This window comes from Chiroxiphia lanceolata, chromosome 6 (assembly GCF_009829145.1).
Source record: "Chiroxiphia lanceolata isolate bChiLan1 chromosome 6, bChiLan1.pri, whole genome shotgun sequence".
NCBI lineage: Eukaryota > Metazoa > Chordata > Aves > Passeriformes > Pipridae > Chiroxiphia > Chiroxiphia lanceolata.
The window spans coordinates 56,776,182-56,802,547 of record NC_045642.1 but is presented as its reverse complement, the minus strand read 5'-3'; the positions used below and the strand labels follow the sequence as shown (position 1 = coordinate 56,802,547).

Below are 26,366 nucleotides of genomic sequence, written 5' to 3'. Positions count from 1 at the left end.
CTGGTTTGAATACAGTAGAGCATTAGCTCTTAGTCTGTCTTTTTTGGCCCATTGACTTTAATTCAAGTGTTTGACATCTTAACAGAAAATCTTTCAACCTTAAAAGATTCCATGTGTTTCACATTTTAAAATTATAACATGTTTTCCCTCTGACCTTGATCCAGCATAACCCTAACACGTGCTTAATTCTGATTTAGAACAGAATTGAATCCACACTGAACGCGAGTGGGTTATCTCCATTTTAGATAACCTTTCCTGAGCTATTGAAAATATACCTCATGAGACTCAACTTTTTATTGTAGAGTAATGTAGAACTCTTTGATACAAATGAATAAAAATGATAAATTCACACCTTTTTCAATCTCTAGGAGACAATGGAAGTAACCCTGAAAACAGAAGCGGAAGCTGGTGCTAGTGGTTTTAGTGTGAAAGGTGGAGGAGATGAAGGAATATTTATTAAAAAAGTACTTAAGGAATCTCCTGCTTCAAAAATATTTAGTCTTAAAGAAGGTACAGTCTGATTTTTTGGGTTTTTTTGATTTTATTCTCTATCTTTAAATAATGAGATATATAGCTCTGTGTGTGCATAGATACCTGCCTGATCTGTCGTCTCTTTAGGTAACAGAAACAGTAAATTGCAAACCAACTATGTTTATGTGACCGCTTAAGCTGTCTGTATTAATAAATTCAGAAATCACTTGCTTGAGCAATAATGAAATGTGATTTTTTAGTATGTGATAAAAAAATTTTCACTGGAACAGTGAAAAATACACATAGAAAGTGGTATATACGCAACTAAAGTAAAAAAAAAAAAAAGGCACAACTCATGACATGCACGAAGAACCTTCCTTTGATTCTTTCACAAAATATAGCATACCACAGAACTGCAATAAGCAATGGTTTAAACAAGAACAAAAGTCCAAAGTCTAAATACTGGAAAATGTAAGAAAAAACTTTGTTACTGTCAGGGTGGTCAGATATTGGAATGGGTTTTTCAGAGAGATAGTGGCATCACCATCCTTAGAAATCTTCAAAACTGACTGCACACAGACCTGAGCAACTGCCTGTGGCTGACCCTTCACTCAGCAGGGCAGTTGGACTAGATGATATCCAGAGGTCCTTTCCAGCCTTACCTATTCCATGATTCTGTTACCTGAACATAATTTCATATTTTAAATAAAAGGATGTGATAATTATTTTTTTTTGGTCATTGTTTCAACAGAATTTGAAAAACTGTAAGAATACACAAAGTAATTAAAATGATCCATGATTCCACTTGCAGGTGATCAGCTTCTAAGTGCTACAATATTTTTTGATAACATCAAATATGAAGATGCACTCAAGATTCTCCAGTATTCCGAGCCGTACAGAGTCCAGTTCAGCCTCAAAAGAAAAATTGCTGTGAAAGAAGAGCTGGAACATTCTACAGCTCAATACAAGAAGGAAAGAATAAGCCAGGTAGCTTTTGATTAGTTTACAAAATTTGGATAACATAGTGTAGCAACGTGGAAATAGATCAGAAAACACACTTGTGTCTTCTTAAGACTGAGGTGTGTGTTTAAACTTGTTAGTATGACTATGCATGATCAAAAAAAAAAAAAAATCCCTCACAGTATTTACAACTTTTTAAATCCTGAGTGAGACCACAGATTTTATATAAATACACAATTTTGTGTTAGGATACAAAAGTATTCTTTAGTGAGTCAGTCTTTTTTTGTTCTTTATTGTCGACTGATAGAACAGACTCAGGTAATCTCTGTAATAATTATATGCAATATTTTCAAAAATGTAAAATATCAGTAAACATTTTTCTCCAATGGTCATCCATGAGATTTTTTTTTTCTTAAAAATATGTGTTTAATCACTGATATCTTGATAGACATGATCTGTTCATAGGTTTCCATCACCTTAAAAATTATTTTTTCTTCATATACATCTATATAAATAATATATATTATATATATTTGTACAGATATATAGAGAAATATATATAGAAACCTCAATTTAGTGCAGTATTTTGCAAAGAATGTAAACCTTCAGAAATCAGTATATTACAGCCATAGAATCCATTTGTTTTGTGTCATTTCTTCCTGACACTATATACATATATATATATAATTTTCATTATTTTTTTATATAAGAAGTAGATACTATTAATAAAAAGAACTTTTTTCTACATATTTTACAGTATGTCTTTTATTTTCTCTTACACCTATATTTAGGTTACTTCTAATCTTCTGACTATTATTTGTTCTTTCAGGAGAAAGAACTCAGTGAGAGCATTCCTGAAGAAACGCTTCATGTTTCAGGAAAAGCCATTTCAGAAGAAGACAGGGAAACATTAATTGCAAGCCAAAGAGTAGGAAGAAGCAAGAGACCTAAAAAAGACAGATTATCATGGCCAAAATTCCAGTCAATCAAAAATAAAAAGATATTGAGGCACAGAAGATCTCATAGTACATCAGATGCATATGAACCTGCTGTACAGGATATTTCTCCTACAAGCACAGACACAGAGTCTCAATTTCCACAAGAAGTTCATACCAAAGAAAAAAAAGGAAGCCAAAGGAAGCTGAAGTTCCCTAGCATTGGATTCAGAATGCACAGGTCCAAAACAGACCTACAAGAGAAACAAAAAAAAGAAATAAAAACTACACTGATCTCTGAAAGAGAAAAAATACATGAAGAAGATATTAGCCTGGAAAATCCTGAAATCCTGACTGTTGAATATACCACATCTCCTGCTTACAAAATGAAAATAGGGGAGGTACAGGAAACTTTAACAAAAGACTTAAAAGATATGAAAAATGGCATCCCATCTCACGTAAAACAATGCCCTGAAGTTGAAATAAGCATTAAAAAAGAAAAAGACAAGGAATCAACATCAAAATTTAGTTTACCTGAGGTACCAGACATAACAACAGAGATACCAAAGCCCAGTTTAGAAACACCTGATCTGAAAGCAAGTCCAACTGAAAAACCATCACAAGCATCATCAAAATCCCGAAAAAAGAAACAGAAAGGAACACCAGTTAAAAAAGAAGGAGAAAGTGAAATTAACATAGACTTGATGAGTCACACAGCTAAAGGATCTACACAGGTAAAAGGCCTAGAAATAGGAACTGCAAAAGCAGAATTAACCACATCCGACACAGGGGAAGCAGGAGAAAAACAAGCAGAAGAAGACACAAAGATACTAACGATTCAGAAAACAAAATTTGGGATTTCAGTGCCCAAGAAAAAAGAGACAGAGACTGAAACCATCAAACTGGGAAGTGATGTTCCACATTCAGAACCAGAAAAAACAATGGATGTGACTTCAGAGGGTGACAGGAATTTGGATGTGAAAACACACATACCTGATGCAGAACCAGAAGTATCTTCTTGGAAAATACAAATGCCATCATTCAAAATGACCAAAACACCTAAAACTGACATGAAAATAGCAAGACAAGAAAGCACAGGTGAATCAGAAGATACTGTAAAAAAGGAATGGATAGAAGAAGATGGCATGCCCACAAGTGACAAAACCTTAAAGTTAGAAATTGAAATGAAGACAGGGGAGAAAGATATAGAGGGAAAAGAAAACAAATTCCGACTCCCAAAATTAAAATTTCCTACATTTACCTGGTCAAATACCAAGGATGAAACAGGGAAAACTGAAGGACAGATAAGTGAAATGGAAGGAAAAGTGCCAACACTAAAAGAAGGAGCAGAAGCAGAGATATGTGGATCAGCAGGAGAAACTAAAGTTCCAAGTGTTGAAGTGAAAACTGAGATATCAAAAGGAAAACTGAAAGAAAATGACATCAAAGAAAAGACAAAGGTCCAGCTGCCAAGTCCGAAAAAAATAACTATAAAATCTTCCAACGAAGAAAATGCCTTTCAGAAAACTACTGGAGAAATATTGATGTCAAAAACAGATATTGAAATAAAAAAGGGTGAAGAACAATCAAAAATTGACATGAAGGCTCCCAAGGTGGACATCAGCGTGCCCTCCGTCGATGTCACCCTTCCCAAGGCCAGCGTTGACGTGCAGGCACCCGAGGCGACCCTCAGCCTGGAAGGGGAAACAAAAGCCCCAGAGAAGGAGGCCGCCAAGACCAAAGACGGCAAGTTCAAGATGCCCAAGTTCGGCATGCCTTCCTTTGGCTGGTCCAGTAGCAGAGAGGCCAAGGGCAGCGTGGCCGCCGAGGTGGACGTCAGCCTCAAGGAGCCCCAGGTGATGCTGCCCTCGGGAGCCGCCGAAGTGGAGGTGAGCCTGCCTGGCGCCGAGATCCAAGCGCCCGGCGTGGAGGTGACGCTGGAGGCGGCCGCCACAGGAGAGGGCGAGAAGGGTCGATTCAAGATGCCCGACGTCAAGATGCCCGACGTCAAGATGCCCAGCGTCAAGCTGCCCAAGGTCAAAGCTCCCCACGCGCAGGTCAGCCTGCCAAAGGCCGAGGTCTCGCTGCCCAAAGGCCAGGAGGGCGAAGTCGCCCTGCAGGGCCCCGAGGCCGAAGGCGGCCTGGAGGTGGCAGCCGGCAAAGTTGAGGGCGGCGGCATGAAAATACACATGCCCAAAGTCAAGGTGCCCAGCGTGGTCTTCTCCAAACCCACCGTCAAGGCTCCCAAAGTGGAGGCCGACGTCAGCCTCCCGCAGGCAGAGCTCAAGGCCGGCACCGCCGATGTCAGCATCGTGGCCCCCGACATCAAGTTGCCCTCCGTCGAAGGCTCCCTTGAGCTCCAGGCGCCCGACATAGACCTCAAAGCACCCTCCGCTGAAGTCTCGCTCGACGGGGCCAAACTGGAAGCCTCGGGCCTGAAAGGGAAGCTTAAGATGCCCAAGTTCGACAAGCCCAAATTTGGAGTGTCCTCCCCCAAAGCGGAAGGGCCCGAGGTCAGCCTGCCCAGCGCAGAGGTCGAGCTCCCCTCCGCCACTGTGACGGCCGCAGGAGAGGGCCCCGGCCTGAGCCTCAAAGCCGACGTCCCCGGCGCCAAAATCGAAGGGGCCGGCTGGAAGCTGGAGAAGCCCTCCCTGAAAATGCCCAAAGCTGACATCAAGGCTCCCAAGGTGGACATCAGCATGCCCTCCGTCGACGTCACCCTTCCCAAGGCCAGCGTTGACGTGCAGGCGCCCGAGGCGACCCTCAGCCTGGAAGGGGAAGCAAAAGCCCCAGAGAAGGAGGCCGCCAAGACCAAAGACGGCAAGTTCAAGATGCCCAAGTTCGGCATGCCTTCCTTTGGCTGGTCCAGCAGCAGAGAGGCCAAGGGCAGCGTGGCCGCCGAGGTGGACGTCAGCCTCAAGGAGCCCCAAGTGACGGTGCCCTCGGGAGCCACCGAGGTGGACATCAGCCTCAAGGAGCCCCAGGTGACGCTGCCCTCGGGAGCCGCCGAAGTGGAGGTGAGCCTGCCCGGCGCCGAGATCCAAGCGCCCGGCGTGGAGGTGACGCTGGAGGCAGCCGCCACAGGAGAGGGCGAGAAGGGTCGATTCAAGATGCCCGACATCAAGATGCCCGACGTCAAGATGCCCAGCGTCAAGCTGCCCAAGGTCAAAGCTCCCCACGCGCAGGTCAGCCTGCCAAAGGCCGAGGTCTCGCTGCCCAAAGGCCAGGAGGGCGAAGTCGCCCTGCAGGGCCCCGAGGCCGAAGGCGGCCTGGAGGTGGCAGCCGGCAAAGTTGAGGGCGGCGGCATGAAAATACACATGCCCAAAGTCAAGGTGCCCAGCGTGGTCTTCTCCAAGCCCACCGTCAAGGCTCCCAAAGTGGAGGCCGACGTCAGCCTCCCGCAGGCAGAGCTCAAGGCCGGCGCCGCCGACGTCAGCATCGCGGCCCCCGACATCAAGTTGCCCTCCGTCGAAGGCTCCCTCGAGCTCCAGGCGCCCGACATAGACCTCAAAGCACCCTCCGCTGAAGTCTCGCTCGACGGGGCCAAACTGGAAGCCTCGGGCCTGAAAGGGAAGCTTAAGATGCCCAAGTTCGACAAGCCCAAATTTGGAGTGTCCTCCCCCAAGCGGAAGGGCCCGAGGTCAGCCTGCCCAGCGCAGAGGTCGAGCTCCCCTCCGCCACCGTGACGGCCGCAGGAGAGGGCCCCGGCCTGAGCCTCAAAGCCGACGTCCCCGGCGCCAAAATCGAAGGGGCCGGCTGGAAGCTGGAGAAGCCCTCCCTGAAAATGCCCAAAGCTGACATCAAGGCTCCCAAGGTGGACATTAGCGTGCCCTCCGTTGACGTCACACTTCCCAAGGCCAGCGTTGACGTGCAGGCGCCCGAGGCGACCCTCAGCCTGGAAGGGGAAGCAAAAACCCCAGAGAAGGAGGCCGCCAAGACCAAAGACGGCAAGTTCAAGATGCCCAAGTTCGGCATGCCTTCCTTTGGCTGGTCCAGCAGCAGAGAGGCCAAGGGCAGCGTGGCCGCCGAGGTGGACGTCAGCCTCAAGGAGCCCCAAGTGACGGTGCCCTCGGGAGCCACCGAGGTGGACATCAGCCTCAAGGAGCCCCAGGTGACGCTGCCCTCGGGAGCCGCCGAAGTGGAGGTGAGCCTGCCCGGCGCCGAGATCCAAGCGCCCGGCGTGGAGGTGACGCTGGAGGCGGCCGCCACAGGAGAGGGCGAGAAGGGTCGATTCAAGATGCCCGACATCAAGATGCCCGACGTCAAGATGCCCAGCGTCAAGCTGCCCAAGGTCAAAGCTCCCCACGCGCAGGTCAGCCTGCCAAAGGCCGAGGTCTCGCTGCCCAAAGGCCAGGAGGGCGAAGTCGCCCTGCAGGGCCCCGAGGCCGAAGGCGGCCTGGAGGTGGCAGCCGGCAAAGTTGAGGGCGGCGGCATGAAAATACACATGCCCAAAGTCAAGGTGCCCAGCGTGGTCTTCTCCAAGCCCACCGTCAAGGCTCCCAAAGTGGAGGCCGACGTCAGCCTCCCGCAGGCAGAGCTCAAGGCCGGCGCCGCCGACGTCAGCATCGCGGCCCCCGACATCAAGTTGCCCTCCGTCGAAGGCTCCCTCGAGCTCCAGGCGCCCGACATAGACCTCAAAGCAGCCTCCGCTGAAGTCTCGCTCGACGGGGCCAAACTGGAAGCCTCGGGCCTGAAAGGGAAGCTTAAGATGCCCAAGTTCGACAAGCCCAAATTTGGAGTGTCCTCCCCCAAAGCGGAAGGGCCCGAGGTCAGCCTGCCCAGCGCAGAGGTCGAGCTCCCCTCCGCCACCGTGACGGCCGCAGGAGAGGGCCCCGGCCTGAGCCTCAAAGCCGACGTCCCCGGCGCCAAAATCGAAGGGGCCGGCTGGAAGCTGGAGAAGCCCTCCCTGAAAATGCCCAAAGCTGACATCAAGGCTCCCAAGGTGGACATCAGCGTGCCCTCCGTCGACGTCACCCTTCCCAAGGCCAGCGTTGACGTGCAGGCGCCCGAGGCGACCCTCAGCCTGGAAGGGGAAGCAAAAGCCCCAGAGAAGGAGGCCGCCAAGACCAAAGACGGCAAGTTCAAGATGCCCAAGTTCGGCATGCCTTCCTTTGGCTGGTCCAGCAGCAGAGAGGCCAAGGGCAGCGTGGCCGCCGAGGTGGACGTCAGCCTCAAGGAGCCCCAAGTGACGGTGCCCTCGGGAGCCACCGAGGTGGACATCAGCCTCAAGGAGCCCCAGGTGACGCTGCCCTCGGGAGCCGCCGAAGTGGAGGTGAGCCTGCCCGGCGCCGAGATCCAAGCGCCCGGCGTGGAGGTGACGCTGGAGGCGGCCGCCACAGGAGAGGGCGAGAAGGGTCGATTCAAGATGCCCGACATCAAGATGCCCGACGTCAAGATGCCCAGCGTCAAGCTGCCCAAGGTCAAAGCTCCCCACGCGCAGGTCAGCCTGCCAAAGGCCGAGGTCTCGCTGCCCAAAGGCCAGGAGGGCGAAGTCGCCCTGCAGGGCCCCGAGGCCGAAGGCGGCCTGGAGGTGGCAGCCGGCAAAGTTGAGGGCGGCGGCATGAAAATACACATGCCCAAAGTCAAGGTGCCCAGCGTGGTCTTCTCCAAGCCCACCGTCAAGGCTCCCAAAGTGGAGGCCGACGTCAGCCTCCCGCAGGCAGAGCTCAAGGCCGGCGCCGCCGACGTCAGCATCGCGGCCCCCGACATCAAGTTGCCCTCCGTCGAAGGCTCCCTCGAGCTCCAGGCGCCCGACATAGACCTCAAAGCACCCTCCGCTGAAGTCTCGCTCGACGGGGCCAAACTGGAAGCCTCGGGCCTGAAAGGGAAGCTTAAGATGCCCAAGTTCGACAAGCCCAAATTTGGAGTGTCCTCCCCCAAAGCGGAAGGGCCCGAGGTCAGCCTGCCCAGCGCAGAGGTCGAGCTCCCCTCCGCCACCGTGACGGCCGCAGGAGAGGGCCCCGGCCTGAGCCTCAAAGCCGACGTCCCCGGCGCCAAAATCGAAGGGGCCGGCTGGAAGCTGGAGAAGCCCTCCCTGAAAATGCCCAAAGCTGACATCAAGGCTCCCAAGGTGGACATCAGCGTGCCCTCCGTCGACGTCACCCTTCCCAAGGCCAGCGTTGACGTGCAGGCGCCCGAGGCGACCCTCAGCCTGGAAGGGGAAGCAAAAGCCCCAGAGAAGGAGGCCGCCAAGACCAAAGACGGCAAGTTCAAGATGCCCAAGTTCGGCATGCCTTCCTTTGGCTGGTCCAGCAGCAGAGAGGCCAAGGGCAGCGTGGCCGCCGAGGTGGACGTCAGCCTCAAGGAGCCCCAAGTGACGGTGCCCTCGGGAGCCACCGAGGTGGACATCAGCCTCAAGGAACCCCAGGTGACGCTGCCCTCGGGAGCCGCCGAAGTGGAGGTGAGCCTGCCCGGCGCCGAGATCCAAGCGCCCGGCGTGGAGGTGACGCTGGAGGCGGCCGCCACAGGAGAGGGCGAGAAGGGTCGATTCAAGATGCCCGACATCAAGATGCCCGACGTCAAGATGCCCAGCGTCAAGCTGCCCAAGGTCAAAGCTCCCCACGCGCAGGTCAGCCTGCCAAAGGCCGAGGTCTCGCTGCCCAAAGGCCAGGAGGGCGAAGTCGCCCTGCAGGGCCCCGAGGCCGAAGGCGGCCTGGAGGTGGCAGCCGGCAAAGTTGAGGGCGGCGGCATGAAAATACACATGCCCAAAGTCAAGGTGCCCAGCGTGGTCTTCTCCAAGCCCACCGTCAAGGCTCCCAAAGTGGAGGCCGACGTCAGCCTCCCGCAGGCAGAGCTCAAGGCCGGCGCCGCCGACGTCAGCATCGCGGCCCCCGACATCAAGTTGCCCTCCGTCGAAGGCTCCCTCGAGCTCCAGGCGCCCGACATAGACCTCAAAGCACCCTCCGCTGAAGTCTCGCTCGACGGGGCCAAACTGGAAGCCTCGGGCCTGAAAGGGAAGCTTAAGCTGCCCAAGTTCGACAAGCCCAAATTTGGAGTGTCCTCCCCCAAAGCGGAAGGGCCCGAGGTCAGCCTGCCCAGCGCAGAGGTCGAGCTCCCCTCCGCCACCGTGACGGCCGCAGGAGAGGGCCCCGGCCTGAGCCTCAAAGCCGACGTCCCCGGCGCCAAAATCGAAGGGGCCGGCTGGAAGCTGGAGAAGCCCTCCCTGAAAATGCCCAAAGCTGACATCAAGGCTCCCAAGGTGGACATCAGCGTGCCCTCCGTCGACGTCACCCTTCCCAAGGCCAGCGTTGACGTGCAGGCGCCCGAGGCGACCCTCAGCCTGGAAGGGGAAGCAAAAGCCCCAGAGAAGGAGGCCGCCAAGACCAAAGACGGCAAGTTCAAGATGCCCAAGTTCGGCATGCCTTCCTTTGGCTGGTCCAGCAGCAGAGAGGCCAAGGGCAGCGTGGCCGCCGAGGTGGACGTCAGCCTCAAGGAGCCCCAAGTGACGGTGCCCTCGGGAGCCACCGAGGTGGACATCAGCCTCAAGGAACCCCAGGTGACGCTGCCCTCGGGAGCCGCCGAAGTGGAGGTGAGCCTGCCCGGCGCCGAGATCCAAGCGCCCGGCGTGGAGGTGACGCTGGAGGCGGCCGCCACAGGAGAGGGCGAGAAGGGTCGATTCAAGATGCCCGACATCAAGATGCCCGACGTCAAGATGCCCAGCGTCAAGCTGCCCAAGGTCAAAGCTCCCCACGCGCAGGTCAGCCTGCCAAAGGCCGAGGTCTCGCTGCCCAAAGGCCAGGAGGGCGAAGTCGCCCTGCAGGGCCCCGAGGCCGAAGGCGGCCTGGAGGTGGCAGCCGGCAAAGTTGAGGGCGGCGGCATGAAAATACACATGCCCAAAGTCAAGGTGCCCAGCGTGGTCTTCTCCAAGCCCACCGTCAAGGCTCCCAAAGTGGAGGCCGACGTCAGCCTCCCGCAGGCAGAGCTCAAGGCCGGCGCCGCCGACGTCAGCATCGCGGCCCCCGACATCAAGTTGCCCTCCGTCGAAGGCTCCCTCGAGCTCCAGGCGCCCGACATAGACCTCAAAGCACCCTCCGCTGAAGTCTCGCTCGACGGGGCCAAACTGGAAGCCTCGGGCCTGAAAGGGAAGCTTAAGATGCCCAAGTTCGACAAGCCCAAATTTGGAGTGTCCTCCCCCAAAGCGGAAGGGCCCGAGGTCAGCCTGTCCAGCGCAGAGGTCGAGCTCCCCTCCGCCACCGTGACGGCCGCAGGAGAGGGCCCCGGCCTGAGCCTCAAAGCCGACGTCCCCGGCGCCAAAATCGAAGGGGCCGGCTGGAAGCTGGAGAAGCCCTCCCTGAAAATGCCCAAAGCTGACATCAAGGCTCCCAAGGTGGACATCAGCGTGCCCTCCGTCGACGTCACCCTTCCCAAGGCCAGCGTTGACGTGCAGGCGCCCGAGGCGACCCTCAGCCTGGAAGGGGAAGCAAAAGCCCCAGAGAAGGAGGCCGCCAAGACCAAAGACGGCAAGTTCAAGATGCCCAAGTTCGGCATGCCTTCCTTTGGCTGGTCCAGCAGCAGAGAGGCCAAGGGCAGCGTGGCCGCCGAGGTGGACGTCAGCCTCAAGGAGCCCCAAGTGACGGTGCCCTCGGGAGCCACCGAGGTGGACATCAGCCTCAAGGAACCCCAGGTGACGCTGCCCTCGGGAGCCGCCGAAGTGGAGGTGAGCCTGCCCGGCGCCGAGATCCAAGCGCCCGGCGTGGAGGTGACGCTGGAGGCGGCCGCCACAGGAGAGGGCGAGAAGGGTCGATTCAAGATGCCCGACATCAAGATGCCCGACGTCAAGATGCCCAGCGTCAAGCTGCCCAAGGTCAAAGCTCCCCACGCGCAGGTCAGCCTGCCAAAGGCCGAGGTCTCGCTGCCCAAAGGCCAGGAGGGCGAAGTCGCCCTGCAGGGCCCCGAGGCCGAAGGCGGCCTGGAGGTGGCAGCCGGCAAAGTTGAGGGCGGCGGCATGAAAATACACATGCCCAAAGTCAAGGTGCCCAGCGTGGTCTTCTCCAAGCCCACCGTCAAGGCTCCCAAAGTGGAGGCCGACGTCAGCCTCCCGCAGGCAGAGCTCAAGGCCGGCGCCGCCGACGTCAGCATCGCGGCCCCCGACATCAAGTTGCCCTCCGTCGAAGGCTCCCTCGAGCTCCAGGCGCCCGACATAGACCTCAAAGCACCCTCCGCTGAAGTCTCGCTCGACGGGGCCAAACTGGAAGCCTCGGGCCTGAAAGGGAAGCTTAAGATGCCCAAGTTCGACAAGCCCAAATTTGGAGTGTCCTCCCCCAAAGCGGAAGGGCCCGAGGTCAGCCTGTCCAGCGCAGAGGTCGAGCTCCCCTCCGCCACCGTGACGGCCGCAGGAGAGGGCCCCGGCCTGAACCTCAAAGCCGACGTCCCCGGCGCCAAAATCGAAGGGGCCGGCTGGAAGCTGGAGAAGCCCTCCCTGAAAATGCCCAAAGCTGACATCAAGGCTCCCAAGGTGGACATCAGCGTGCCCTCCGTCGACGTCACCCTTCCCAAGGCCAGCGTTGACGTGCAGGCGCCCGAGGCGACCCTCAGCCTGGAAGGGGAAGCAAAAGCCCCAGAGAAGGAGGCCGCCAAGACCAAAGACGGCAAGTTCAAGATGCCCAAGTTCGGCATGCCTTCCTTTGGCTGGTCCAGCAGCAGAGAGGCCAAGGGCAGCGTGGCCGCCGAGGTGGACGTCAGCCTCAAGGAGCCCCAAGTGACGGTGCCCTCGGGAGCCACCGAGGTGGACATCAGCCTCAAGGAACCCCAGGTGACGCTGCCCTCGGGAGCCGCCGAAGTGGAGGTGAGCCTGCCCGGCGCCAAGATCCAAGCGCCCGGCGTGGAGGTGACGCTGGAGGCGGCCGCCACAGGAGAGGGCGAGAAGGGTCGATTCAAGATGCCCGACATCAAGATGCCCGACGTCAAGATGCCCAGCGTCAAGCTGCCCAAGGTCAAAGCTCCCCACGCGCAGGTCAGCCTGCCAAAGGCCGAGGTCTCGCTGCCCAAAGGCCAGGAGGGCAAAGTCGCCCTGCAGGGCCCCGAGGCCGAAGGCGGCCTGGAGGTGGCAGCCGGCAAAGTTGAGGGCGGCGGCATGAAAATACACATGCCCAAAGTCAAGGTGCCCAGCGTGGTCTTCTCCAAGCCCACCGTCAAGGCTCCCAAAGTGGAGGCCGACGTCAGCCTCCCGCAGGCAGAGCTCAAGGCCGGCGCCGCCGACGTCAGCATCGCGGCCCCCGACATCAAGTTGCCCTCCGTCGAAGGCTCCCTCGAGCTCCAGGCGCCCGACATAGACCTCAAAGCACCCTCCGCTGAAGTCTCGCTCGACGGGGCCAAACTGGAAGCCTCGGGCCTGAAAGGGAAGCTTAAGATGCCCAAGTTCGACAAGCCCAAATTTGGAGTGTCCTCCCCCAAAGCGGAAGGGCCCGAGGTCAGCCTGCCCAGCGCAGAGGTCGAGCTCCCCTCCGCCACCGTGACGGCCGCAGGAGAGGGCCCCGGCCTGAGCCTCAAAGCCGACGTCCCCGGCGCCAAAATCGAAGGGGCCGGCTGGAAGCTGGAGAAGCCCTCCCTGAAAATGCCCAAAGCTGACATCAAGGCTCCCAAGGTGGACATCAGCGTGCCCTCCGTCGACGTCACCCTTCCCAAGGCCAGCGTTGACGTGCAGGCGCCCGAGGCGACCCTCAGCCTGGAAGGGGAAGCAAAAGCCCCAGAGAAGGAGGCCGCCAAGACCAAAGACGGCAAGTTCAAGATGCCCAAGTTCGGCATGCCTTCCTTTGGCTGGTCCAGCAGCAGAGAGGCCAAGGGCAGCGTGGCCGCCGAGGTGGACGTCAGCCTCAAGGAGCCCCAAGTGACGGTGCCCTCGGGAGCCACTGAGGTGGACATCAGCCTCAAGGAGCCCCAGGTGACGCTGCCCTCGGGAGCCGCCGAAGTGGAGGTGAGCCTGTCCGGCGCCGAGATCCAAGCTCCCGGCGTGGAGGTGACGCTGGAGGCGGCCGCCACAGGAGAGGGCGAGAAGGGTCGATTCAAGATGCCCGACATCAAGATGCCCGACGTCAAGATGCCCAGCGTCAAGCTGCCCAAGGTCAAAGCTCCCCACGCGCAGGTCAGCCTGCCAAAGGCCGAGGTCTCGCTGCCCAAAGGCCAGGAGGGCGAAGTCGCCCTGCAGGGCCCCGAGGCCGAAGGCGGCCTGGAGGTGGCAGCCGGCAAAGTTGAGGGCGGCGGCATGAAAATACACATGCCCAAAGTCAAGGTGCCCAGCGTGGTCTTCTCCAAGCCCACCGTCAAGGCTCCCAAAGTGGAGGCCGACGTCAGCCTCCCGCAGGCAGTGCTCAAGGCCGGCGCCGCCGACGTCAGCATCGCGGCCCCCGACATCAAGTTGCCCTCCGTCGAAGGCTCCCTTGAGCTCCAGGCACCCGACATAGACCTCAAAGCACCCTCCGCTGAAGTCTCGCTCGACGGGGCCAAACTGGAAGCCTCGGGCCTGAAAGGGAAGTTTAAGATGCCCAAGTTCGACAAGCCCAAATTTGGAGTGTCCTCCCCCAAAGCGGAAGGGCCCGAGGTCAGCCTGCCCAGCGCAGAGGTCGAGCTGCCCTCCGCCACCGTGACGGCCGCAGGAGAGGGCCCCGGCCTGAGCCTCAAAGCCGACGTCCCCGGCGCCAAAATCGAAGGGGCCGGCTGGAAGCTGGAGAAGCCCTCCCTGAAAATGCCCAAAGCTGACATCAAGGCTCCCAAGGTGGACATCAGCGTGCCCTCCGTCGACGTCACCCTTCCCAAGGCCAGCGTTGACGTGCAGGCGCCCGAGGCGACCCTCAGCCTGGAAGGGGAAGCAAAAGCCCCAGAGAAGGAGGCCGCCAAGACCAAAGACGGCAAGTTCAAGATGCCCAAGTTCGGCATGCCTTCCTTTGGCTGGTCCAGCAGCAGAGAGGCCAAGGGCAGCGTGGCCGCCGAGGTGGACGTCAGCCTCAAGGAGCCCCAAGTGACGGTGCCCTCGGGAGCCACCGAGGTGGACATCAGCCTCAAGGAACCCCAGGTGACGCTGCCCTCGGGAGCCGCCGAAGTGGAGGTGAGCCTGCCCGGCGCCGAGATCCAAGCGCCCGGCGTGGAGGTGACGCTGGAGGCGGCCGCCACAGGAGAGGGCGAGAAGGGTCGATTCAAGATGCCCGACATCAAGATGCCCGATGTCAAGATGCCCAGCGTCAAGCTGCCCAAGGTCAAAGCTCCCCACGCGCAGGTCAGCCTGCCAAAGGCCGAGGTCTCGCTGCCCAAAGGCCAGGAGGGCGAAGTCGCCCTGCAGGGCCCCGAGGCCGAAGGCGGCCTGGAGGTGGCAGCCGGCAAAGTTGAGGGCGGCGGCATGAAAATACACATGCCCAAAGTCAAGGTGCCCAGCGTGGTCTTCTCCAAGCCCACCGTCAAGGCTCCCAAAGTGGAGGCCGACGTCAGCCTCCAGCAGGCAGAGCTCAAGGCCGGCGCCGCCGACGTCAGCATCGCGGCCCCCGACATCAAGTTGCCCTCCGTCGAAGGCTCCCTCGAGCTCCAGGCGCCCGACATAGACCTCAAAGCACCCTCCGCTGAAGTCTCGCTCGACGGGGCCAAACTGGAAGCCTCGGGCCTGAAAGGGAAGCTTAAGATGCCCAAGTTCGACAAGCCCAAATTTGGAGTGTCCTCCCCCAAAGCGGAAGGGCCCGAGGTCAGCCTGTCCAGCGCAGAGGTCGAGCTCCCCTCCGCCACCGTGATGGCCGCAGGAGAGGGCCCCGGCCTGAGCCTCAAAGCCGACGTCCCCGGCGCCAAAATCGAAGGGGCCGGCTGGAAGCTGGAGAAGCCCTCCCTGAAAATGCCCAAAGCTGACATCAAGGCTCCCAAGGTGGACATCAGCGTGCCCTCCGTCGACGTCACCCTTCCCAAGGCCAGCGTTGACGTGCAGGCGCCCGAGGCGACCCTCAGCCTGGAAGGGGAAGCAAAAGCCCCAGAGAAGGAGGCCGCCAAGACCAAAGACGGCAAGTTCAAGATGCCCAAGTTCGGCATGCCTTCCTTTGGCTGGTCCAGCAGCAGAGAGGCCAAGGGCAGCGTGGCCGCCGAGGTGGACGTCAGCCTCAAGGAGCCCCAAGTGACGGTGCCCTCGGGAGCCACCGAGGTGGACATCAGCCTCAAGGAACCCCAGGTGACGCTGCCCTCGGGAGCCGCCGAAGTGGAGGTGAGCCTGCCCGGCGCCGAGATCCAAGCGCCCGGCGTGGAGGTGACGCTGGAGGCGGCCGCCACAGGAGAGGGCGAGAAGGGTCGATTCAAGATGCCCGACATCAAGATGCCCGACGTCAAGATGCCCAGCGTCAAGCTGCCCAAGGTCAAAGCTCCCCACGCGCAGGTCAGCCTGCCAAAGGCCGAGGTCTCGCTGCCCAAAGGCCAGGAGGGCGAAGTCGCCCTGCAGGGCCCCGAGGCCGAAGGCGGCCTGGAGGTGGCAGCCGGCAAAGTTGAGGGCGGCGGCATGAAAATACACATGCCCAAAGTCAAGGTGCCCAGCGTGGTCTTCTCCAAGCCCACCGTCAAGGCTCCCAAAGTGGAGGCCGACGTCAGCCTCCCGCAGGCAGAGCTCAAGGCCGGCGCCGCCGACGTCAGCATCGCGGCCCCCGACATCAAGTTGCCCTCCGTCGAAGGCTCCCTCGAGCTCCAGGCGCCCGACATAGACCTCAAAGCAGCCTCCGCTGAAGTCTCGCTCGACGGGGCCAAACTGGAAGCCTCGGGCCTGAAAGGGAAGCTTAAGATGCCCAAGTTCGACAAGCCCAAATTTGGAGTGTCCTCCCCCAAAGCGGAAGGGCCCGAGGTCAGCCTGTCCAGCGCAGAGGTCGAGCTCCCCTCCGCCACCGTGACGGCCGCAGGAGAGGGCCCCGGCCTGAGCCTCAAAGCCGACGTCCCCGGCGCCAAAATCGAAGGGGCCGGCTGGAAGCTGGAGAAGCCCTCCCTGAAAATGCCCAAAGCTGACATCAAGGCTCCCAAGGTGGACATCAGCGTGCCCTCCGTCGACGTCACCCTTCCCAAGGCCAGCGTTGACGTGCAGGCGCCCGAGGCGACCCTCAGCCTGGAAGGGGAAGCAAAAGCCCCAGAGAAGGAGGCCGCCAAGACCAAAGACGGCAAGTTCAAGATGCCCAAGTTCGGCATGCCTTCCTTTGGCTGGTCCAGCAGCAGAGAGGCCAAGGGCAGCGTGGCCGCCGAGGTGGACGTCAGCCTCAAGGAGCCCCAAGTGACGGTGCCCTCGGGAGCCACTGAGGTGGACATCAGCCTCAAGGAGCCCCAGGTGACGCTGCCCTCGGGAGCCGCCGAAGTGGAGGTGAGCCTGCCCGGCGCCGAGATCCAAGCTCCCGGCGTGGAGGTGACGCTGGAGGCGGCCGCCACAGGAGAGGGCGAGAAGGGTCGATTCAAGATGCCCGACATCAAGATGCCCGACGTCAAGATGCCCAGCGTCAAGCTGCCCAAGGTCAAAGCTCCCCACGCGCAGGTCAGCCTGCCAAAGGCCGAGGTCTCGCTGCCCAAAGGCCAGGAGGGCGAAGTCGCCCTGCAGGGCCCCGAGGCCGAAGGCGGCCTGGAGGTGGCAGCCGGCAAAGTTGAGGGCGGCGGCATGAAAATACACATGCCCAAAGTCAAGGTGCCCAGCGTGGTCTTCTCCAAGCCCACCGTCAAGGCTCCCAAAGTGGAGGCCGACGTCAGCCTCCCGCAGGCAGAGCTCAAGGCCGGCGCCGCCGACGTCAGCATCGCGGCCCCCGACATCAAGTTGCCCTCCGTCGAAGGCTCCCTTGAGCTCCAGGCACCCGACATAGACCTCAAAGCACCCTCCGCTGAAGTCTCGCTCGACGGGGCCAAACTGGAAGCCTCGGGCCTGAAAGGGAAGTTTAAGATGCCCAAGTTCGACAAGCCCAAATTTGGAGTGTCCTCCCCCAAAGCGGAAGGGCCCGAGGTCAGCCTGCCCAGCGCAGAGGTCGAGCTCCCCTCCGCCACCGTGACGGCCGCAGGAGAGGGCCCCGGCCTGAGCCTCAAAGCCGACGTCCCCGGCGCCAAAATCGAAGGGGCCGGCTGGAAGCTGGAGAAGCCCTCCCTGAAAATGCCCAAAGCTGACATCAAGGCTCCCAAGGTGGACATCAGCGTGCCCTCCGTCGACGTCACCCTTCCCAAGGCCAGCGTTGACGTGCAGGCGCCCGAGGCGACCCTCAGCCTGGAAGGGGAAGCAAAAGCCCCAGAGAAGGAGGCCGCCAAGACCAAAGACGGCAAGTTCAAGATGCCCAAGTTCGGCATGCCTTCCTTTGGCTGGTCCAGCAGCAGAGAGGCCAAGGGCAGCGTGGCCGCCGAGGTGGACGTCAGCCTCAAGGAGCCCCAAGTGACGGTGCCCTCGGGAGCCACCGAGGTGGACATTACCCTGCCTGGGGCTGAGATCCATGTACCTGCTTCTGAAGTTCCTCTTGATTCCTTGTCTTTTATAGAGGACGAGATGGGTAAATCTCAAAGTTCTCTTTTTAGAATGCAGAAAGTTTCTGTTTCTAAAAGTTCCAAACCTCATGGAGAAAGTAAATCCAGAGCTGATGTTTCAATGTCAGAATCTCTTAGTTGTTCTGTAACAGAGGATACTCCTACTGTTCTTTCAGGTAGTGTCGCATCTAAGCCTTTGCCTGACTTAAAGGGAGATATTGTATCTAAAAATACTAGGTTCAGAATTCCTAGCTTGGGTTTCTCCAAGGTTGATTTGAGTTCATCTGGAAGTGACCCTGAGTCCTCATTTCAAAAAAAGGATATTACACTTACTAAATACCAAGTTAATCTAACGGAATCTGAATCAAAAGTACCATCTCTTGCAGATGAAAATTTTTCAGATTTTGAAATTTTAAATGAAGATGGTTCTGTGGAGCAAGAAGGTCTTAAGCCAGAAGTTAAAACAAGAGCTGCTGAAATATCTTTGGGTGACACAGATATTACAGTTAAAATTCCTAAGTTTAGAAAACCAAAATTTGGAATTCGATCTAAGGGTAAAGCATCAGAAAGTGACATTGATTTCAAAGTGGAATCTGAAATTTCCAAGGCAAGGATAACATCTGATATGACTGATCCTGATACTGGAAAACCAACTGTGATCTCTGATGTCAAGTTAGGTGTAAAGTTGCACAAGCCTTCACTTGAAGTTGTTCTGGATGCACCAGTACTGGATCCCAGTCTCTCACAAATAGAAGTTACCATGCCAAAATCAGGAGAAATCCATGGCACAGATTTAGACTGCAAGGCAGACCAGGAAGTAATTTCAGGAGAGAAGGATACTGAGGGGAAAGAAAACAAATCTAAATCGTCAAAATTCAAACTGCCTTCATTTCGTTGGTCTCCAAAGAAAGAAGCTATTGTTCCATCTCAGGTTGAAAAACATCTGGAAGAACCCCCTTTGTGTACTTTATCTGGAGACAAAGACTCTGAATTAACTTTTCCTACTCCTGAGAATCAATACGTTCATGTAGAACTTGACACATCTATAGAAAAAGATGGTGAAAAGATCAGAAACAAGAAGTCCCAATTTACCATGCCAAAGATCTCATTCCCTAAAATTAAGGGTCAGAAAGTCCAAGTCTCTCTGCCTGTACTGGAAACTGATATCTGTGGTCCCAAACAAGAAAAAGATGGTATTTCAGTACAGAAATCTGAGAAAGAGATTAGTGGGGAAGGGGCTGGAATGAGCATAAAAATGCCAAAAGTTACGGTCCCAACTTCGGAATTTTCCAAACCAGAAGTCAAAGCTCCCGAAATAGACATGGATATTAGCAGGCCTACAGGTGAAGTCATACTTCGTATGTGTGAAGAAGATGATCTAAAATTGAAATCAGCTGCTGCTAATGCCAGCCTCTCCACCTCAGATATTAGGATGGTAACTGAAGGTTCACTTGAGATAAAGAGTCCTGACGCAAGTGTTGAAAGAACATCAAGTGAAATTGCTGTGAGTGATGTAGAAATAAAAGCTGAAGGTCCTGAAGGGAAAACAAAAATGTCTAAATTCCAAATGCCAAAGTTGGGAATTACACTTTCTAAAGGGAAAGGGCCAGAAAAGGAGGTCAGCCAATCCAAATCAGAAGTCAAGGTTTCCCAGCTAAAAGCAACAGTAGAAATATCTGACATTGTTGTTGAAGGACCAAACTTGGAGGTGGAATGTGGCACAGGAACAGAGACTTACAGCCCTCAAGTCAAAATGGCCAAAACTGACAGTAAGGCATCAGAGTCTGATGTTCACCTCCGTTCAGATGACATTTCTATTCCAAAACCAGACAGTGATATTCAAGATTCAGATGCAGCACTAAAAATCAAAGGGGAAATAAAGCCAGATGGAGATGGAGAAGAGAAAGAAGGACATTTCAAAATGCCAAAATTCAAACTTCCATCCTTCAGTTGGTCACCAAAGAAGGAAGCAAGTGTTAAACCCGATTCTGGAGCAAATCTGGAAGACCAAAAGCTTGCTGTAATGCCAAGCAGAATAGATACAGAAGTGAGAGGAAGTGGAATGGATGATGAAGGTAGTGGAACAACCCTTGATCTGGAAATATCTACAGGAAAAGTTGAACAAAAAAGTCCAATTAAAAAGCCTCAATTTGTCATGCCTAAAATTTCACTGTCCAAGATCAAGGTTCCAAAATCTCAGTCTCATTCGTCAAAAGTTGAAGTTGATGGTGCTCTTCTTAAAATGGAAAGAGAGGGTGATGATTCAATTCAGATACCTGATATAGAAAGAAGTCATTCTGAAAGGACTGAAGAAGGGGCACAAATAAGCATAAAAGTGGCTGATGTTAAGTTCCACACTTTGGAGTTTTCCAAAATAGAAACTGAAGTCTCTCAGAATGAAATGGGAATCAGCTCAGCAAAGATTGATGCTGCTCTAACTCCCTCAGAGGGGAGTTTTCAACAGATTGACCTAAAGTCAAGCTCTACCAATGAATGTAATATTCAAAAAACAGGTATTAAGTTCCCCAAAGGAGAAGCTTCAGTTGAACTGAAGAGCCCTGAAATAGTAATAGAAAGATCATCAGTTGTGGATGGAAGAAAAGTGAAATTAGAAGGTCCTGAAGGGAAGATTAAAATGCCCAAATTCCAGAAACCAAAGTTTGGAATCTCCCTAACAAAAGGGAAATGCCCAGAGGCAGAGATCACCTCTCCAAAAATAGAAGCTGAGCAACCCCAGCTAAAAATTGCTGACATTGCTGTGGGAGTTCCAGCATCAGAACTTATATCTGATATATCAGATCCTGGAGTAGTTGTTTGTAAAATAAAAACACCCGAAGATCTGACTGGTGTCATTGAAGCTCCAAAAGTAGACGTAAGCCTCCAGTCAGTGTCTAAACCAAGGACAGAGAGAGTTATTGAGAGTCTTGAGGACAAAGAAATCAAATTTAAAGAACATGAAATAAAAGATGAAGAAGTTCGGACTGAAGAACATCAGGGATGGTTTAAAATGCCAAAATTCAGAATACCTGCATTTGGCAGGACATCCTTAAAGGAAAAAAAATGTGATGCTGATATTGAAAGTACGGAAAAAGCTCAGGCGAGCATTCCCTCTGCAAAACTACAAACTGAAACAAGTATTCCTGAAAATACCTTCTCATTACCACATGCAGTTGCTGAAATTACTATTGGAGAAGCAGGGATTAAAAAAATTGAAGATTCTGTGAGGAGTTCTGATGTTAGCTTGTCGAAGATGGAAGGAGATATTTCATTGTCCACAGAAAGAACAGATAGTAGAGTGAATATTCCAAAAACTGAAACTTATGCAGACATAGTTAAGCGTGGTGCTGAAGGACAAAAAATGCATACTTCAGAATTCACAGTATCTGCAGCAGAATTGCCTAAATCATACCTAAGTGCTTCAGAAACTGGCAAAGACAACAGTTTAACAAATAGGTTTTCTACAGGCACTCTGACTTTTCAAGAGCATAAAGTCAAACCACAGGATATGGAGGTTCCAGAGGTAGAAAGTTCCACTAAGTTAGAGACTTCAGGAGTAGGATGCAAACCATCATCAGCTGAAATTACTCTGGATGCAATACAGGAGAAAACAGATGTTAGACTTCCAAAGGAAGAGCTTGATATTCCAAATAAAGAGGCAGCAATTAAAAAAGGAAAGATAAAGGGTGAGGTGAAAATTATAGGAAAAGACAGTGAAGAAAGTCAGTTAAAAAGGACTATGTGTGAATGGTCTACAACAAAGGGATCAGCAGATGGTACTTATGTTACTGCTAAGCTGGAAGATCTAAAAGTAGAAGTTCCAGGAGTGAAGACGAATGTTAAAATTACTAGAGTAGATCCTGAAATGAAATTTCAAGTGAAAAGTGTTGAAAAGGATGTGTCTGCAGGAATGGAAGTGCAAGTAGAAGATAGAGAAGAAACAAGTAAAACTAAAGCATACAAGTTTAAGATTCCAAAGTTTGGAATGTTTCATTCAGAAATTAAGGGTTTGGAAGGTGATATCAGTGTTACAAAGTCAGGAGCTGATTCAATATCTAAAAGTGAAATAGGCACAGCAGAAATGCAGTTACAGAAACCAGAAGGATCTGTTGGCCTGAAAAGTCCAGCTCTGGATTATATGGAAGCATCTGCCAGAATAACAGGGGAAACAGTGGACCAATCAGAAAGTGGCCCAGAAGTAATTGTAAGAATTCCCAGACTAAAAATACCAAGATTCACTTTTAAAACTCTCCCAATTGAAACTGATGTTTTAGTGTCAAAAGTGGCAACAGATCCAAAGGGATCTAGTTCTGATATTGAAATAGTGCAACTGGAAGCAAGCTCTGCTATCTCTGATGAAACACCAGGGGCTTTAGAGGGGAGTATTCAAAAAGCAAAAAGCAAAATTTTGATGCTGACTGAACCTGACATTAAAACAGCACAAATGACAACTACCATAGAGTCCTCCCTTTCAAATGCAGGTCAGGACATTCATTGGTCTTACATAGAAGGCCAAGAAGTGAGTGAGAAAGTAGAACCTGAACACGTTGCTATTGAAAGGTGTGAGATTTACACTACTGAAATACTGAAAGAATCAGAGATTCTGTCATCAAAAGTCAAAACTGCTACATTGGGATTCTCATTGCTCAAGGCAAAGTTGCCTGAATCACACAGTGACTTAGAAGTGCTAGTCCAGCAGCCATCTCCGACGGAAGGTGGATCAGTGAAAAAATCTACATGTGCTGGGGAAAGCTTTGGAGTAGCAGCACAGAGAACTGGCAGTGCTGAGCTTAAACTGTCTGACAAACCACATCATGAGTCCGAAAAATTTAGTGGAGAAATAAGTTTGCCAAAGTTAAAAACGTATGCTGCTGAAGCAAAGCCTTCCAGTAAACTTGAAGAGGGTCTTCCTGATAAATCACCAGAGCGAATAACTTCAGGTCCTCTCTCTAAAGATGAGAATGTAGCTGAAGCCGTGGAAGGTGAAGAAAAAGACAAAACCAATGAGAAAGAAAAGACTGATAGCAAAAGATCTCCTGGAAGATTCAAGTTTTGGCTTCCAGGGATTGGCTTTTCATCTTCTGGTGATGAAGCAAGCACAGATGTAAAAACAGAAGTAAAAAAATCAGATCCAGAAGATATGAAATCTGCTGACACATCAGATGATTTCTCTAAGCAAACTGAAAAAACTGGATGGTTTAGATTTCCCAAGCTTGGTTTCACATCTCCTTCCAAAAAGGCTAAGTCTGTTGAAAAAGAAGAGATGGGTCATAAAGAGGGAAGAATCTCAGATGAAGATAGCCCATCAGATAAACCTGATGTATTTTTTGATGCTCAAGAAAGCTTATCACCTAAAGAAACAACAAGGGATGAAAAAGTTGAAATTGATGGGGCCTCATCTATTGTGACATCTTTGGCAAGAACTGAACTAATCTTGTTGGAGGAAGAAAAAGATAGTAAATCTAATGTTGATGGAGATATAACCAAATGAAGGTTGTATTTTCTCAGTACTCAATGAAAACAAAATCATCTACATGCACAGAAAAAATGTTTTTTTAATTTTCTGGTAACTGAAAATTAAAACCCAAAGCTGATGTTAATAAAAAGAGTTGAACAGAATTTACCATATGTAAATTTTCATTACATGGATGTACTATATTGTGCACTAATAAAAATAATGATTTCTTCAAATCTGCCCCAAAGGCAAGAATTATGACAAGAGGAGCCCATAGTTTGAACAAAGTCTGAAAAAACATACCTGAATCATGAAAGTAAACCATTGAAAGGCTCAGTGATAGCAAAAGGTTTTTTAAATAGGCTTCTCAATACACACAATGTAACTACGTTTAGATAACAGTTTATTTCCGGAATGGGTTATAAACTAGTACTATAAGAACTATATTTACCTCTTTAGATTTTGGACCTTTCTGACCTACTTTTGCTTTCTTATTAAAATGTTTTTCTTTATTTCAGCTAAAGTAGTGTGTATATTCCACGAACATTTTAAAATATAAAATAAAAATTAAATACTAGTGTAGAGAGACTAACACTTTACCTCTTCCTCTCTTCTGATTTTTTTATTATTGTGGTGGGTCATATTTAGCCTTAAAAGATTTTAAAAATACCAAAACAAAACCCAACAGAATAATTTCAAGACCAAAAACTTGTAACTAATTCACATTTTTAAGATACCAGAATAAAACATGCTTACAAAGAATAATTATAAGAATGTGGATAAATAAATTTTAATGTATATATTTATGGGATAGTTAAATGCTTAGAATGATCTGCCACACTGGTGGAATTGCTTCAAAGATTTTCTGGGAAAGGAGGTGTATATAATTATTTGCTTCTTTGTTTATATCAATGCTTCTCTCAAGGGCACAATGGAAAACAGAGTGCATATGTGACAGCCTTCACATGTACCATTAAAACACTGTCTGTATTATTAAAGTCACAATAAACTCACCATATGGATAATAACTTGACTAGTGTGAGTTACTGACTTTATGATTCTGAAAATCCCAGCTTAAATTTGCAACAGATCTCGTTAGAGTATTCTAATCCTCTATTTCCTTTCTCCATGTTCTATTTAGTACAGGGAAAGCAGACACAGCAAAACATTTAGCAACTGGATTTTCAATGGAGTGTACTTGATCTAACCATCTGTAAGTTGAGATGCTCTTCATTTCTAGGTTTCTTCATAGAATCATACGATGTTAAGGGTTTGAAGAGACCTCAAAGATTTAGTTCCAGTCTCCCTACCATGGGCAGGAACACATCCCACTAGACCACATTGCTTAAGGCCTTATCCAACCTGGCCTTCAGTAGTGTCAGGGTTGGGGCACCTGCAACTTCTCTGGGCAACCTGTTCCAGTATTTCACCACCCTCATAGTAAAGAATTTTCTCCTAATATCTAACCTAAATTTCCATCTTTTCAGTTTGTACCCTCTACTCCTTGTCCTACCAGTAGACTATTCCTGATGAAGGGCCCCTCTCTAGCTTCCCTGTAGGCCCCCTTCAGATACTGGAAGGTTGCTATGAGGTCTTCACACAACCTTCTCCTCTCCGGGCTGAACAGCCCCAACTGTCTCAGCCTGTCTTCTTAGAGGAGGTGTTCCAGTCCTCTTATCAATTTTGTGGCCCTCCTCTGGACTTACTCCAACAGTTCCATGTCCTTCTTATGCTGGTGGCACCAGAGCTGGATACAGTACTCTGGGCGGTTCTCACAAGAGCAGAATAGAAGGGGAGAATCACCCCCCTCGACCCGCTGGCCACACTGCTTTTGGTGCAGCCCAGGACATGGTTGGCTTTCTGGGCTGTGGGTGCACAGTGCTGGCTCATGGTGAGTTTTTCGTCAACCATCAGCCCAAATCTTTCTCCACAGGGCTGCTCTCAATCATTTCTCCACCCAATCCCTAGGTGTGTCTGGGATTGCCATGACCCAGGGCCTTGCACTTCACTTTGTTAAACTTCATAAGGTTTGCATTGGCCCACCTCTCAGGCACATCTTTGAGGTACACTTAAATTTCTGAAGAGAACTGCGGGCAGTTATTTTAGAGAAAACTCCAGTTATGTCTGAAGAGACTCGTATCATAAGTGTTAAGCATTGTATTATTTATTTGGATCATACAGAATTTCCCTGAAGTTTCCCTGAGTATACACATCATTGTTGAATAGACCCAAAATTACCACATCAGGCAAAACAGCACATACCAGGACTGAGGAAAACATTGCAAGGTAGACAGAAAAATTGAGTCCAGAAAAAGGTGATGTATACAATAAAGGACATGCTATTCTAACAGCAGCTCACATCTGCCTGCAAAGCAGCCTTCACATAAGACGTTTCTCAGGTAGTGTCCATTTACTTGGACCCACAAATAGGAATCCATGTGGGCAGCAGTGACCATGAGTGTGGCAGCAGGTGACAGAATCAAGTCAATTGAACTCTGAGACAGCAGTGGCCACAGAGCAATATCTGTGATGTTTTCAAAGGATGAATGAAATAGTTAAGGGAAGAGCAGTAGAGAAAGGAAGCAGCAATAAAACCTTCCTCCATGAAGGCTTCTGTCAGCTTTGGAAAAAGTGGAGAGTAGCAAAACAGGAACCAGGTTAACAAGGTATTACCCAAGGGTCTGACCACAGGAATAGCTAAGAACAGAGCTCAAAAGAGTGCAAGAAGCACAGTAACAAACCTGCAGCATGTAGATATCTTTTCTGCAGGCTGATTCTGAACACACCTGCACACTTTGTTTGAGATGCTCAGGTCATTCTTTTAGCTGTGGTAGGTTTCCTTGATTACTGCTACTTATTTTTTAACATCTGAAAAAGTGGGCTGTTCAGTTAAATATCTGTGTTCAGTCCCCAGTCAAAAAACCCTGCAGCTGTGATTTGACATGCAAAAGAAGGTATAAATGCATTAAAAAGACAGACACTCTGACTGTGGTGATTTTTTGCATTGTTAAGAGCTGAATATTGGTTGGTTATTGTTTGTTCTTTGAAGCAGGACCTCTCATGTATCCCAAAGGCAAGACAGCCAAAATTAATCCTGAAAGAGATAATATATATGAAGAAGC

The 26,366-nt window shown here is 52.0% G+C and overlaps 1 protein-coding gene across 1 annotated transcript in view; it reads left to right on the top strand.

Annotated features, from left to right (window-relative positions):
• Positions 1-24,272, top strand: part of AHNAK2 (AHNAK nucleoprotein 2) — a 75,112-nt gene extending 50,840 nt beyond the window's left edge. Inside the window, 5 exon segments of the mRNA XM_032691292.1 lie at positions 369-510; positions 1,283-1,458; positions 2,261-5,995; positions 5,998-13,272; positions 13,747-24,272. Of these exon segments, the coding sequence (XP_032547183.1) occupies positions 369-510; positions 1,283-1,458; positions 2,261-5,995; positions 5,998-13,272; positions 13,747-23,280 (20,862 nt within the window). The 3' untranslated portion in view covers positions 23,281-24,272.
• Positions 24,273-26,366: the final 2,094 nt, after the last annotated feature.